Source organism: Tamandua tetradactyla, chromosome 1 (assembly GCF_023851605.1).
Source record: "Tamandua tetradactyla isolate mTamTet1 chromosome 1, mTamTet1.pri, whole genome shotgun sequence".
Lineage (NCBI taxonomy): Eukaryota > Metazoa > Chordata > Mammalia > Pilosa > Myrmecophagidae > Tamandua > Tamandua tetradactyla.
In genome coordinates, this window is record NC_135327.1 from 85,794,707 (window position 1) to 85,810,950 (window position 16,244).

At 35.9% G+C, this 16,244-nt stretch overlaps 1 protein-coding gene and 1 pseudogene across 11 annotated transcripts in view; one reads left to right on the forward strand and one right to left on the reverse strand.

Annotated features, from left to right (window-relative positions):
- Positions 1 to 16,244, reverse strand: part of ANLN (anillin, actin binding protein) — a 146,200-nt gene that overhangs the window by 31,594 nt on the left and 98,362 nt on the right. For 6 of the 11 annotated variants that reach the window (XM_077119773.1, XM_077119757.1, XM_077119741.1 and 3 more), the window contains 3 exons: positions 12,483 to 12,590; positions 10,729 to 10,901; positions 7,782 to 8,211 (listed from right to left, as the gene is read on the reverse strand). In XM_077119773.1, the coding sequence (XP_076975888.1) occupies positions 8,088 to 8,211; positions 10,729 to 10,901; positions 12,483 to 12,590 (405 nt within the window). In that variant the 3' untranslated portion in view covers positions 7,782 to 8,087. The other 5 variants (XM_077119765.1, XM_077119788.1, XR_013159172.1 and 2 more) reach the window with 4 other exon arrangements.
- On the forward strand, positions 5,007 to 6,319 carry LOC143649843 (DNA repair protein RAD52 homolog pseudogene; annotated as a pseudogene).

Sequence of the window (16,244 nt, forward strand, 5' to 3'; positions counted from 1 at the left end):
GCAACCCCACCCCTAGCCTTCTGTGGAACCGCCACACTGCCCTCCAGAGGGGCTGCACCTCTCAGCTTCCCTACATTCACAACAGTGAATAGATACATCCATCTCTTTCTCCACATTTTTTTCTAGTATTTGTTTCTCTTTGTTCATTTTTAAAGTTTTATTCCCACATCAAACAATCCAACCTAAGTAAAAAAATCAATGGCTCCTGGTATAATTACATAGCTTCCTATGAAATTTTATTCTTTATGTTTAAAAATTTCCAAATGTGTAAGATATTGTTTTGATCAATTGTAAATTAATAAGATATGTTAATGTTAATTCAATCCAGAATAATTTTTAACATTTAAAACCTTATGATAGCAGAACATGGTAACTGTTCCTTTTCATTTTATATACGTATTTTATTCAAGCATAAAAATATTACAGTAGCATGAAATTATGTGAGATTACACAAGATTATGAGAGAGAACTGAAGAAAAAGGAACGCTATGAAATCTCCAAAAAGAACTTGTCTATTTTTAAACGGATGGGCAAATCAAATTGTACTTGTATTTAGATTCTATTGATTTGATTAAAGGAATAATGTAAACATTTTAATTTCATATGTTAATATTGTAACTATTATAGAAGTGTATTCTTTGACCTTTTTGAAGTTTTGATAAAAATGGAGGGCGGGGTGTGTTACTTTGTTTCAAAACTCTTTTAGGGTTTAGAGACGGCTGACATAGATCCTTGTGTACAGTCTCGTTATAAGATACAGTTGGTTGTGCCCTGAACTCTTACTTTGAAACAGTCATGCGATTGTTCCCCACTACAGTTGCCCCTGCCTGCTTGTAGGTGCCATTTGCCAACATATTTCATGAGTGAGGATCAAGGCCAGCAGATCACTTCAAACTTCCTAGTCCTGCATGACTATATTGTTTCAATGACATTTCTTCCACACTACTCACAAAGTTGCAAGGACAAATGCTGACTGCTAGTAGGGGGTTCTAGACTTCATCTTCTGTGTCCTATCAGCCTTCATCATGCTCCACAAATTCATCGATTCTTCATCACTTAGTGTCCTTCTTCTCCACGATCCTGAGGTTCTCCTCACCTTTGGTTTTCCTCTCTCAGCATAGTGACAGTTTCATTCCCTCAGTCTAAAAATATTCTTCCCTCAATCTTTCCCACTGTGGTGGATTGCGTTATATACCCCAGAAAAACATGTTCTTAATCTTAATCCATTCCTGTGGATGTGAACCTATTATAAATAAGACCTTTTGAAGATGTTATTTTCAGTTGAGTTGTGGCCAGCTGAATTAAGGTGGGTCTTAGCCCTATTTCTGGAGGCCTTATAGAGGTCACAGAGGAAAAAGCCATGGGAAGCAGCCGGAAGTCAAAGGAACCCAGGGGAGAAAAGAGAATACATCACCATGTGCATTGCTATGTATGACTAAGGATCACTGCCAGCCAGCCCCCTGAATACCAGTCTTCTGGGAGAAAGTATCACCTTGCTGATACCTCAATTATGGACTTCTCCTAGCTTCAAAACCATGAGCCAATAAATCCCTGTTGTTTAAGCCAACCCATTGTACAGTATTTGTCTTAGCAGTCAGAAAACTAAGAGGCCCACCAAACTACTGCCTCAATTACCCTTTTCCTCATCCTGTAGTCTCTATGCAGTCTTCTACTCAACCTGGCTTTAAGTTTTTTAATGTTCAGAAGTCCATGAACACAAATAATACATGAAAATATTCTCATTGTAAATATGTCAAATATTCTAAAAATACAATCAAAAGTCAAGAAGCATTCCTTTATCCAACACTGCCAACCTCTTTCCACTGCCATTTCCCATATACTGTTTGGTGTAGTCCCTTCCAGGCTTTTATCTAGGTATTTATGTGCATATATGTGACACATATAGTTTCATGTTGGATGGCATATCCCTTTTTGTCATAAGTTGCTCTGAAAAATTTTCCAAGTCATTATATACATAAAGAGTTACTTCAATCTTTTTGAACACTGCATAGTATTTCATAGAAAGAATATACAATAATTTCCTATTAATGAACTTTCGTATTATTTCTAATTTTCTTTCCCTTTGAGAGACTTTCAGGTTATTTCTATTTTTTCCCTTTAAAAATAGTACTGTACAACCACTGTGGAAGGCAGTTTGGTGGATCCCCAGGAAGCTAAGTATAGAATTGCCATATGATCTGGCAATACCATTGCTAGGTATCTATTCAGAGGACATAAGGCAAGGACACAAATGGACATTTGCACACCAATATTTATAGCAGCATTATTTACAATTGCCAAGAGATGGAAACAGCTCAAATGTCCATGAACAGGTAAGTGGCTAAACAAGCTGTGGTATATACATATGATGGCATATTATGCAGCTTTAAGATAGGATAAAGTCATGAAGCATGTAACAACATGGATGGATGGACCTTGAGGACATTCTGAGTGAAATTAGCCAGAAACAAAAGGACAAATCTGTATGATTTCACAGATATGAACTAACATTAATGAGTGAACTTGGAGAATTTATTCTTATACATTATATAGACATCCCCTTTTTAGTTTATGGTGTATTAGAGTGGCCAGAGGGAAGTACCTGAAACTGCAGAGCTGTGTTCCAGTAGCCATGTTTCTTGAAGATGATTGTATAGTGATATAGCTTTCACAATGGGACTGTGTGATTGTGAAAACCTTGTGTCTGATGCTCCTTTTATCTATGGTAGGGACAGATGAATAAAAAATATGGACAAGAAATAAACAAATAATAGGGGGAACAAAGGTTAAAATAAATTGAGTAGATTAAAATACTAGTGGTCAATGAAAGGGAGTGGTAAGGGGTTTGGCATGTATGAGTTTTTTCTTTTTTCTTTCTTTTGCTTGAGACGCAAATGTTCAAAAAAATGATCATGCTGATGAATATACAACTATGTGATGATACTGTGAGCCACTGACTATAACCATGACAAGCAAGTTTGTAGGTTTGTTCATTGTTTATAATAAAAATATTAAAAAAAAATTTTTTTTAAATATTTTTTATGTACATCTTTTTTACCTTTTATGTACATCTTTGTTTACATGTAAGTTCATTTGAGGAGAGTGGGGAGGAAGGAGTTGAGGAGAGTGGGGAGGAAGGAGTTGAGGAGTTGGTAATCTGCACAAAGTGGGGGAAGGCAGGTGACTCTGGGAGGTTGTCTTATAAACATGTGGAAAACTGGTCCTTCTGGTAGACAAACTAATGGTATTTGCTAGAACTGTTATCTATCAATGGAATGCTCCCAGCAATATGTGGCTGGTTAAAGCTGCTTGTGGTAAATAAACCTACAATTTATGGATTTGTGACACAAGGCTCCTGGGAAAGTCATATAAGCTATACAGCTATCTGGGTATAAAATGGAGCTATTTCATCACCAAAAGCCTCCCTGCTATGTGAGAGATCTCACAAATCTCATTTGAGATCCCATTAATTACTCTAGGCCAGAGAGTACACATGAAATATGGGAATGACAGACCTGGGAACCACAAGAGATGTTTAAGACTTCTCCTTGCTTTGCCAGTGCCCCTTGTCTGTATCCTTGAAATTGTAAGTAAAACTCAAAACAGGTAAGAGTTCTAAGGAATGGAGTCTAATTTGACAATCTGATCCTGTGTGTCAGCACAAAAGATTCCTGAAAATTGCCAAATTGCCAGCCAAGAAGACTGGATCAATTTCTACTTTCCCTGAGAACATGTGAGAGTATGTTTCTTTAAGTCCTCAGCAACATTGGCCAGTTTCACTAATCTGAAGGCCAATAATCCACTGTCATTTAAATTTCTCTTTTTTTTTATTAGTACTTTTATGTATTATTGGCTCTTTGGATTTGTGTTTGGATGTATGGATTTCCTCCTAAGATCACTTGTCCCATTTTTAAGGTTGAATTTTCTTTTTCTGACTAATCTGAAAAACATTATAGTACAATGATAAAGTATATGTAATCTGGTATACAGTGTATGGTTCATGCCTGGTCTGCCACTTGCTGAATGTGTGGCCTCAAAGGTGTCTCGATTTCAGTTTTCTCATTCTATGTCTACTTTATAAAGTCATGTGAAAATGAAATGAGATATAATCCATGTAAAACACGAGGACTGATTTCCACAGTAATGTGATAGACAGTAACAGGTTCTCTTGATAGATTTTCACATTAACCCTTTGATTAAATATAATATGAATATTTTCTCCCAGTCCATTGTTTGTGCTTTAACTTTGTTTATAGACATTTTATCATGGAGGAATTTTATGCAATCATATGTCATTCTTTTCCTCTGTGGCTTTTGTTGTAACCTAATTTTTTATCTGAATCATTTTACTGAATTGGCCTCTCCAAATTTCAGTCTACCTTTTCTTCAATGTGCCTTATGATTGTGTAATGAGAATCTTAAGATTTTCCTTCGGTTTTGCCAGACATCACTTCTGATTCTTTTTCATTGAAGACAAACAATAGCCATTACTCTTCTACTTTTCCCTAGATTCCTTTTATTCTTGCTTCTCTTTCCACCTACTTATTTACTCTAATGGTTTTAACAATCTCCAGTATACAGATGACACTGAAATCTTCAAAGCAGGATTCCCCACTGTTTAGGGGATATCTCTAACTTGATATTCCATGAGCATCTTAAACTAAATTGCTTATAAAACAACTCTATATACACATTATATATATACTGAAATGGAGTGATTTTTAAGGGATACTATGCTACCATTTTTTTTTAATTTACCACAAATAGTATATATGGAATATTTTTGCATGAACAAAAGAATATAAATATAGCTACCTTTGAATATGCACAGAATCTCATTGCAAGGAAAAGCAAAAATTGGTAAAAGAGGTTGTTATCTCTTGGGTGGGAAATAAGAAGCTGGGGGACAAGAGGAGAAGACTTACTTTTCACTTTGACTCTGTTCTGCATTTTAAATTTTGTACCATGACATGTAATGCTTATTCAAAAACAAATACAGGGCCCAGACTCAGCTCACTGCATGCACCGCGTGCTTCCTGAGACATCATCCAGAATCACCATGTCTGGAATTGAGGAAGTGATTGGAGGCCGCAACAGCCTTCCTTCATCTGCTGGTGGCAACTCTGTGTTATGCTTTGGGCAGATTTTGTCGACCTCAACAATGGCAAGTTCTATGTAGGCGTCTGTGTGTTCGTGAGGGTCCAGTTGAAGGACGGGTCATATCATGAAGACGTGGGTTATGGTGTTAGCGAGGGTCTCAAGTCAAAGGCCTTGTCTTTGGAGAAGACAAGGAAGGAGGCGGTGACGATGGGCTAAAACGAGCACTCAGGAGTTTTGGGAATGCACTTGGAAATTGTATCCTGGACAAAGACTATCTGAGGTCACTAAATAAGCTTCCACGCCAGTTGCCTCCTGACGTGGATTTAACTAAAGCAAAGAGACAAGATTTTGAACCATCTGTGGAGCAGGCGAGATATAGCAGCTGCCGGCAGAATGTGGCTCTGGTACCCTCCAAACCACAGGAGGCAACCTCCCCTTGCAGACCAGGCCACCCAGATAATCCCCACATTGGAATACGGGGGGATAAAGACAGCAGCTCTGGAAGCCTGGCCTCTGCTGTGGAGAGTGAGGCCACATACCAGCGGAAACTCCGGCAAAAGCAGTTGCAGCAGCAGTTCTGGGAGCAAATGGAGAAATAGCAGCAAGTTCAACTATCGGTCCGGTCAGTTGACAAAAAGAAATCAGGAAGCACTGCCGGCCCCACCTCTGAAGCACAGCACTCCTATCACTCCTATTCCAGAACCCTTCTCTGAGAAAGACTTCCTTGCAGACAACCTTAAAATGTGGGAGATGACTCCAGATGCAGCGGACAGTGTTGTCAAACCCTTGTCTAGACCAGAACCACTCCAGACGCCTGCCACACTAGTCCTGAAGAACCACATGATGACCCGGAAGAAGACTCCACAGAGACTTTGTCTCCAGAAGCCACAATCAAAATCTGGACCTTGGCACCCTGCGACTCATGACACTAACCAACATTTACCAGATAACTGTGATTCTTATAAGAGCCAAGATCCAAAGAAAAGGAGATTGGATCCAGCTTAACTGAGGCCGTTGACTCTGCAAAACTACCTTTTGGTTGGAAATTTTTCTTCAGTCCCAAGAAATGAGCTTTACTTCCAAAGTTCTGCCATTTGTACTTTTATCAGAGGAGCAGGATTTGACTCCTGGAGTCTACTGCAGATAAAGCTGAGAACAGTTTGGAAAACAAGTACTTTCAAGAAGCCGATCACACATTGCCATGGGAAAGGCTCTGGACAAGATTAAACACCCTTTCTTTGTCTCTTGAGGCTTTCACTATTTATTCCTCAACAATTATGCTAATAAAGAGAGAAATTTTAGGAATCAAAAAAAAAAAAACAAATACAAGTCTATAGATAAGTAAAAGGTACTTCTTATCAATTCTATCAAACCATTCCCTGTTTTGGCTGGTGATGTCACTTGCCAGCTCAGTCTCTGACTAAACACTTCGGAATTATCGCCATCTTGTCTATGCATATCCAATTACTATATCCTGTTGAGATGCCTCAGAAATGGCTACTTTATCTGTCTACACACTCAACAGCAATCCCAAGAACTTGAAATAAACCGAGCACTTGGCTAGACCTAAAAAGATGAATGGGATGTTTTTAGTAAGTTTCCCCAGGAAGCCCATAGTCTAGAGTTGCAGTCACACTGAGCATTTAAATAGCATTCCTTAAATAACTGATTCCTTAAGGCATTTACAAATATTTATTTGGGTAAGAGGCCATAAAATATATTTTTATAATACATATAAGAAAAACACCTTTGAATGAATAAAAAATAAAATGACAGGAGCTGACAGAATTTAGTGTTTATAAATGAGATCATCAACTTTAAAAATTCAGAGAAGAAATATAAAGTGGATTTACTTGAGACCATGCTTTACAATATTTTATATGAAAAAAGGAATTAGGCTTTAAAAGCAATATATGACTTAAAAGTTTTTCAAATGATTTCAAAATGGGTTTCTAGACAGTGTCGAATACGAATATAACAAAAAAAGAAAAGAACTTTGGCAAGTAAAGTATTAGTCCATGGCAGCTTGGCAAAAGTTTACTTTTTTATATAAAGATTCTTCCATTTAAATTTGTTCTTATTACAGAAGCAGAAAGAACTAATACTAATATGCCAAGTATATCTGAGGAGTCTATGAGCTATGTAATGAAAATAATTGTTCAAAAAGCTTGAATTCTATGAAAATGTGCACCATACTGCATATATAATAACAGAACAAATGTAAACCATATGATTATTTATTAACTCCTCTCTATAAAATATTTAACCCCAAATCTCACAATATCCCCTATATCTACATTTCTTTGTTGAAGGCAGCTGCAAGCTTTAAACTAATATATATTTGCTATTTTTAAAAGTTTAACTCCATTACTAAAAATGTTTGTGTGAAATTCCATGGAAATTTTTTTCAGTACTCTAGTAACAAGACATATCATGACCAATAAGTGATCACAACTTTTAGAAAAAATTACTGAAAAGATACCACAAAAGTCTGAGTGAGGTTTCCATCTTCAATCCTTGGGAAGCCATTCTACTTCAGGAGCCACAGCTCCAAAAAGACAACTCAAAATTTCTTGCTTAAAAAAAAAATATTTTGGGCAGGTCACTGTGGCTCAGCAGGCAGAGTTCTCACCTGCCATGCCAGAGACCCAGGTTCGATTCCCAGTGCCTGCCAAGCAAAAAAAAAAAAAAAAAAATTGCCTTGAATAACTGAATAATTAGGAAAATGAGGCTTTTAAATTAATATTTAGCAAAATGAGTAATAATGTATTTACTTCTAGTCATTTATGAATGATAGGAGATAAATCATAAAGTCTTACATACAAAAGATATAAATACTGCATAATATGTAGTGAATATTGGCACATACCCTTTAGTTTTTAAAGCATAAAATGCAAACAGCAAACCCATGCTCTTAAGTATTTCCTTAAGATACCTTTATGACATAGCTCAAAAACTCTGTGTCATGCCTTCCAATAGCCTTAAGTTTAAGGTTTTCCAATAGGTTTGTAGCAAGCATCAGGTTGCCAGAGGCGAATATCAACAAGAACTTGATTGAGTTTTTGCATCCAGAGATCACGTTCTTCCTTAGTGTCTGCAGACAGCCAGTTCCTATAGGAGGGGAAAAAAGGTCAGGATTCTTTCCTGCCATTCCATACCTCTTGCTAGAAAAAGAAAAATTTGGCCTTAACAAACCAGTAAAATGAACCAGCTTTATCATCTTTTAATGAACAAAGATCAAAGCCACAGTGAGGCACTTCTCTATGTTTGACAAGGTAAAATTATCCTCACGGTTTGGTTAGTTGACTCATAATTCACTCATTACATTGGTAAATGATAGAATTCTCCATAACCGAAGACACTGTTGTACTCAGGTAATCTGATCTGGGTAATTTGATGGCATGGGATGCCCAATCAATGTGGGCCTCTCCCTAACATGAGCAACACAGGCCCGAATCTGGGAGCTCCTAATATCTGTCAGACTCGGGCTCTTCAGGCTTGGAATTGTTGGCTCAAGGACCTTCACCTGGCTTTATAGGTAACACTATTTTGCACTGTCTCTCATTATTTTGTACAGTCTCTAACCTCCCCAACTATGTCAAGAATTTCTTTGCATTTATATTTAGCTATGGGCAAATATGGGTAGAGGGAGAGAGGAAAATTCCCTAACTTACAAACCAGACCAGTCTTCTGGAGAAGAGCTAGTTGCTAGAAATTTTTACATTGTACTCATTTTGCATCTTTAAAATTTCTCCCTACTGGTACAGAAATGTATAAGCATGGATAAACAGATGAATTTATCATTTCCTATTAGTTAATGGCTCAACAGAGAGATAAGGAGAAATCAACACTCACAGTACTAACAGTGGCCATTTGTTGAACTCATTCCATGTGCTAGACACTATGCCAAATATTTTATACTGATTAGCTCATTAATCTTTATTGTTACTCTATGGAGTTGATTTTTATCTTTTGGCATTATATAACCATAGTTACATTTGGCAAGTCACTGAGTCAGTATTAAAACCTAAGTCTGTTGACTTCAAAACTCCACTACATAATAAATATCTCCCCATGTGATGATGTATTTCTAGTTTAAATGTGCAGTCTAATATTTTGAAGTAGGCATTACTGATCAGAAAAGAAATGTTATTAAAGGAGAGAAAGACAGGAAAGTTGATTAGAAGTAAAAATGACATATATTAAATTTAGATAAAAGAGATAGGTCAAAAAGACTCTGTGGAGAAACAGATAAAATAAGGCAAAGGAGAATGCAGAACTGTATGTTTGTGTCCTTACAACCAAAAAAGTGAAATAAGTTTTAAGTTACCAAGCGAAGCTAAGGACTCAGCCAAGACTTAACTGAGTATGTGCCACTCTGCAGTTCTTGGGCAAAGGAGCCTCCACCCAAATTATGATGATATTATAATGAGAAAAACTACATGCAACTGAAATACACAGTAATCAGAGACAGAGTAATATGTGATCTAGCTACCCTTACCACAGGGGAAGGTCTAAAGAAAAGTCTTGGAGAGTTTATGAGGCAGGTAAAAGATAGTTATATGAAACAAAATCTGAATACTGTTTACAAGCACTCAAAATAGGCTGCTGTGGTCAGAAACTTCTTAGGTACTACATTGAGCTGGTTCCCCACTGACTGTGCCATGGACAGGGTACATAAGAAACTGACTGAAAGCCTACTTTGCCTCACCCATCCTGTCTGATGTAACTGCTGCATAAAGACCCCAAATGAAATGAGTAGATGAATTAAAATGAATTTGTCTGGAAGGGACGTAGACAGTGAGATTTTCCAAATAATGGGTTCCTTTTTAGCTATTTAAAAAAAATTGGCAGTATCGGACAACTTTGTTCTATTTCAGTATAGTGTATCTTGACTGGAGCTTTCTAAGGTTTCCACATCAAAACTTCATGGAGCATGCTCCACCTATCTCTCAGAGTGGAATATCCAACAACTAATTAAAGAAAGATTTTGTCAAATTCTAACTTATGTCTCTAACCACAACTTTGTGATTAGGCGCTCAAGCTTCCCTTGGGCATCTTGAACTAGGAAAATCCCATCTCGAACTAGGAACAAGATTTTGCATCTCAAATTCTATTACAGTTCAGGATTAACAAAAAAAGTGACACTCTCAATAGTTTATTCTGTTTTATATATTTTTAATCTCCAACCAGAAATTTGCAGAGTAGAATGGGATGTATTATTTTGTAGGTCATCTGATTAAGAGTATTTTGGGAAATGAAAGGAAGAGTTGTGTGAAGTCTCTTGAAATCACTCTTAACTTCTCAACTATGTGAAATCACTCTTAACTTCTCAAAACTTCTCATTTTGTAATGAATCCCAAAATTCATTAGCTAACTGCCGTGAAAATGTCTACCCTTTGAGTATATTGGAAAATATGATTAGCTTAGATATAATCTGACTATTATACTTCTATTGACTATATTTAGTTATTATAGACTGTTCTCTTACTGAATGTATATGTTTTGTCTTCTCATGGAGTACATACCCTCTTCAAAGACAAGCTCCATATCTGGTATTTCTTACTGTGCTAACTAAATAGTGGGCAATTACGCAGTTGATAGAAATACTTATAACCCCATACATACTTGGTGACACAAAGTGTGTCCCTGCATTGGCTGACAAGAGTCTCTCGGTCATCTTCTCTTTGTGGTCGAACGGTAATTAATTCAAAAGTGTTGCGTCTTGCACAAAATTCCCTATTGGCTGGTTCTATGTGACGACTGGTACAATTGGCCAAATTTATTCTTCCAATAGGAGTCTTTAAAAACAAATTTTAAAAAAACAAAACATTACTAGAAAAGAAACAAGACTGTTTAAGGCAGCAAGCATTATGCCATATCTAAGTCGAGATATACTAAGATTAAAATGCCACAAATTTAAAAGTTAAAATTTAGTTATACTGGATTTATAAACATATTCAATATTTATTATTCTTTCTTGCTGGAAATAAAAGTAGAAGCTAAAACAGTCAACTGATAGCTCTCAGCCAATTATCTTATAGACTTAAAAAAAAAAAGCTCATTATGGAAAATTTCAAACATACAAAGTAAAGAGTATAGTGCAATGAATCCTTATGTACCCATCACCCAGTTTCAACAATTAGAAATATATTGAACCACCTTTTGTTTTCAAATTGTTAATAGTACAAACAATGCTCCATAAATAAGAGGATACATTAATTGTGACATATTCTTCTTATAATGGAATACTATACTACAGAGAAAAATGAACAAATGAAGCAATACCTATCAACCTGGATCGATTTCATAAATAAACAATGTTGATCCAAAAAAGGCAAGTTGCAGAACAGTACATACAGTTTGATGCTTTCTATACATTTAAAACATGTAATTGCAACAACACATTGCTTCGAAATATATACTCAATTAAGAAAAATTTAAAGAAATGTATAGGGACAATAAATAATAATTTCAAGATAGAGGTTATTTCTGTGAGGGAGAGAGAATTACATGGGGAACTTCAACTGGACTGATAACACACAAATTGATTGAAATTATTTTTTATTTTTCTGAATGTCTTCACAATAAACTTTTAAAATATTAAGTTTAATAGCTACAATGGAATGCTTATAGCTATTACATATAACATTACAGATTTATCTTTAATGATGTGGAGTCAGGACATATTGTCAAGTTAAAAAATAAGGTATGAAAAGTATGATGCTGTTCATTTAAAACATTCATAAATGGAATATATTATTTTATATTATACAGTTGAAAAGTTTAGAAGGATATATAATCAAAATATGAACTGTAGTTATCTCTGTTATGTGTGATTTTACTTTTACATACTGCTTTATTCTACCTTCTAGTTTTTGGATAATAAATTATCTTACTTGGGCAATAACATTAAATTTGTAAAAAATGAGATGCAATTTATTACATAAAATCTTATTATCAAATTTTTCAAATAAAACCAAAAGCACTGCATTCCTGTGAGTGGCTTTCATTATTATTTTATTCCAGATTTATGTATATCAAGTAACTAATAAAGGTCAAAATTCAATTTGAACATATATCGAACTAAAACTGTCAACTAAGAGAAGATTATGGAACATTTCAGGAGGAGAACGACAAACATACACCATAAGGTATTTTACGAATTTTAACAATGGATGGTCAAATCACAGGAAATGGGTAGATTATAAAATTCTTAACACAAATATAACACACGCACACACATACACATCTTGCAACAAGAAAACTGTTAATGGCTTAGGAAGTATATTCAAAGGGGATTGCAGGAGTGGGAAAGACTTGCACCAACAGTAAATGGAAGTCAATCAGGGCTCATCATTGACCAGTACAATTTAAATTACCTTTCGTTTCTCATCATCTGGATAAGTCCAATAAGAGATACAATTTCCAGAAAGCACACACCATCTTCGATGCCAGGCACCAAAACCACTAACATCTTCAAATATGGTCTGGAAAAGTAAATGAAATATTGACTTTAGAAACTTGAAGAAAATGCCCTAGTAATGAAATGCTGAATTTATATGTTAAGCTTCAATATGTTGACATATTTCATACTTCAAACTCTCCTGACATGATTTTCACCAAGTTTTTTACCCTAGTATCAAGAAATCACTGATTGCTCATATCCAGAAATTTATCCAGATTTTTAACATTTACAAACATAAAGCGTTTAAGAACTTGTAGACATTAACCACAAATAAAAATCCCTAGCAAATGGGCTACAGTTCCACAATTTGAGACCATTATATTTTACATATTGAAAAAACTGACAGCTTACAAATTTTAAATTTTATTTTTATTCAGGAAAACAAAACAAGATTAGAAAAGAGTCAACTCTTGATTATAGGTCTTGATGGATTACTCTGATAAAATCAGAAGTACAAAATCACCTGCTGAACCATCAAGCATGCTTGGAAGTAAAGTAGCATCACTCTGAAGTCAGGGGTTGGCTGGCCAGTGACCCTGTTTTAAGAATGCAATTTATTTCTAAGGGTTGATAAAACAGAGCTGTTGATTAAGGATAGGACTCTGGAGTGGGTAACTTAATAACATTTGAATTTTTTCCATGGAAGTACTTAAACCAATATAAGTAGGATAAAGAAGGTGGAGCTTTTTTTTCCCAGCTATTTTTTAGATGCAGTTGAAATGTAGCCTTAATTTATATAAAGATTGTCACTTTTAATTTTTAAGAAGAGAATTCATTTAGGAACTGTTATGTTAAAGAATAAAACAATGTAAAAATGTAACAATGATATAGAACAGGATAGGCAATGTTTCTTTTACAACAGGTTAAATAGTAAATATTTTAGACTTCTGTGGATCATTTGGGTTTCTGTGACAACTACTCAGCTCTGACATTGTGCCTCAAAAACAATCATAGACAATATATAGTCAAATGAGCCTATGTTCCAATAAAATTTTACAAAAACAGGTGGTGGGCCATATCTTGCTCACCTCTGATAAACCAAAGACATCTTTATATTTGATTACAGCTCCCCTCACCTCCCAATTATTATTCGTAGCTAATAATAATTTTTTTTTAAACTAGTATTTATTGGGTTCTTGCTTTCCGGACACTATTCTAAGTACATTTTTTATATTAACTAATCTTTACATCAACCCTTTGATGGTAGGATATACACTCATCTTAATTTGTGTGAATTTGCCAAATAGGTGAATTAAAAGAGTAATCTCTAGCCATGGAGAAAACTTGCTTCGTGTGAAAAACAGTTTCTATGATAGACTGAAACCTCAAACTTATTAGCCCTTATCCCTATGGTATTCCCTCATGTTCTACTTCCCTTTCTCCTCCCCAACACCATCCTCTTTCCTCCCCAGGGCAAGCCTACTCTACCTCTAGGCAATACTGCTCACGGTCATTCAACGAAAAGAGAAAGGAATCTTTTAATTTCCATCTCAAGCACAAACTTAGTACCTTCCTCATGTGTTTATGTTCACCTTTATATCATAAAGTTAATAAATACACAAGGAAAATTTTGATGGAGAAGAATAACAAGTTATTATTACATCCTAATATAATCAGAAAGGAATAAAACAACTTCCTCATTTTTATTAGCTGAGAAAACTGAGGCCCTGGGAACAATCAAAAGCAGAACTAGAACCCAGAGCTCTGACTGTCAATCCTGAATTTTCTTCTCTCGCTGTTCATCAGTCCAGAGCTAGAGTAGCACCATTTTAGAACCACTTAACAAATTTCTTTGGTTGGTAGTCTCCTTCCTTCTAGTTGTCCTTAGTACAGCAGGAAGGAAAACCAAACTTCTATTTTTTTGATAGAGGAAAAAGGTAATCAACAATGTGTTGTTTAGAGGGGAGACAGCCAAGTTCTCCTGGGGGGTTCTGAGCTCTTTCTTACTATATTTCTCTAAGTGTACATGTGATAAGAATAGATTTTCTTAAAGTTTTTCTATAAGCTTTAAGACAGAGTAATCGTAAAGAAATCTAACAAACTAGTTAAGAGCTCAGCTCAAAAATTAAATAGGTCAGACAATAACTCAAATGAGCCAGCTAACATAAGACAGCCTATCAGGTACTAAGGATTCCTACAATAAAATATGAAAATATTTACATTAAAAAAAAGTCAGTAGGTAAACACTGCTTTTAGGTCAGAAAGTTATAAAAACACTTTCCCAACAGTATCTAGTGCCACCTGGTGGATTTATATTTGAAAAAATTTAACAAGAAATAAAAAATTCTACTAACTGCTGCTGTGGCAGGTATCCTTCAAGTCCAATTTACAAGCTTACGCATTCACACCCACATAGATTGTGGAGTTTCCCTACAATCTAGCTCTTCTGCTCCGCACCCTTCAACAACAATTTAAAACTGTAACATCCCTTGAATAACTCAAATTTTTGCATCACAGAGTAAACCAAAACTATTAGATTCTCTCTACTTGCATCACACCTGCAATCTTCTACGTATTCTACACACATGCTTTTCTCCCCTGACAATGGGAAAAGTATAATTCTGTATAAAATCAATCCCATGACCGTAGCTTGAATCCCACTCCCATTTCTTCCCACTGTCATGACTTTGCCTCATCACTTATCCCATTAAACCTAGTTCAGGCTCCCCACGCCTATCTTCAACCTCTCTGGTCAAAGTAGAACTAGCATAAGCCTTTAAAGATGCTCAGTTCTCTCCCATCTTAAAATGTCAACCAAAACTTTCACTCTACATAACTCTGCAAGTACCACCTATCTCTTCCCAGCTAAACACTGAGAGTTGTCCATGCTCGTACCCCTCACCTCCCACCCACTCTATAACCATTTGTAGTCTAGCTTCTGCTCTCATTAAGGCCACCAATGACTGCCTTGTAAATAAGTCCACCAGTCAGCTATAGATTCTTATCTAACTCGACTATCCACCTTCAAATTCTCTTTTCCTTGGCAACCATGACACTAAATTCTCTGTTTTCCTCTTTGGAGGGCTTCTCTTCCTTGGTCTGTCTTCTAATGTCAGTCTTCCTCCCAGTTCTGCCCTACTCACTTCTCCTGGCCTTCGATTACTATCTCTATGCTGTAGAATTCCAAAACTTAATCTCATGTCAAATGTTTATCTTGACCTCCAACCCAGATCTTTGAAACATGTCTCTAGGCAGCTAAAATTCAAAACTGGTTAAAATTCAACTCATTAAAATTCCCCATCTCAGTGGGGTTGTGACATGATCCTGCAACCCCAGTGCTAGGTATATACCTGGAGGAATTGAGAGTGAGGACATGAATGAACATTTGCATAATGGTGTTTATGGCAGCAGTGTTCCCTCACAACTGATGGAGGGAGCCTAAGGGTACAGTGACTGAGAATGGAAGGGGGATCTGTGGTACCCTATATAACAAGGGACTACTGAACAGCTGCAGGAAGGAATGAAGTTGTGAGACATACAATTAGGTGAAGGAACCTTAAGAACAGTATGTTGAATAAAATGTCAGAAACAAAAGACAAATATTATCATACCTCACTCATATGTATTAACCACGTTATACAAATTCTCAGAATTGAAGTCGAGAGCATGGGTTATCAGTTTGGGATCTATTGTAAAGGCCCCTAGATTGTAAGCTCTTAAAACAGTCACATCTATT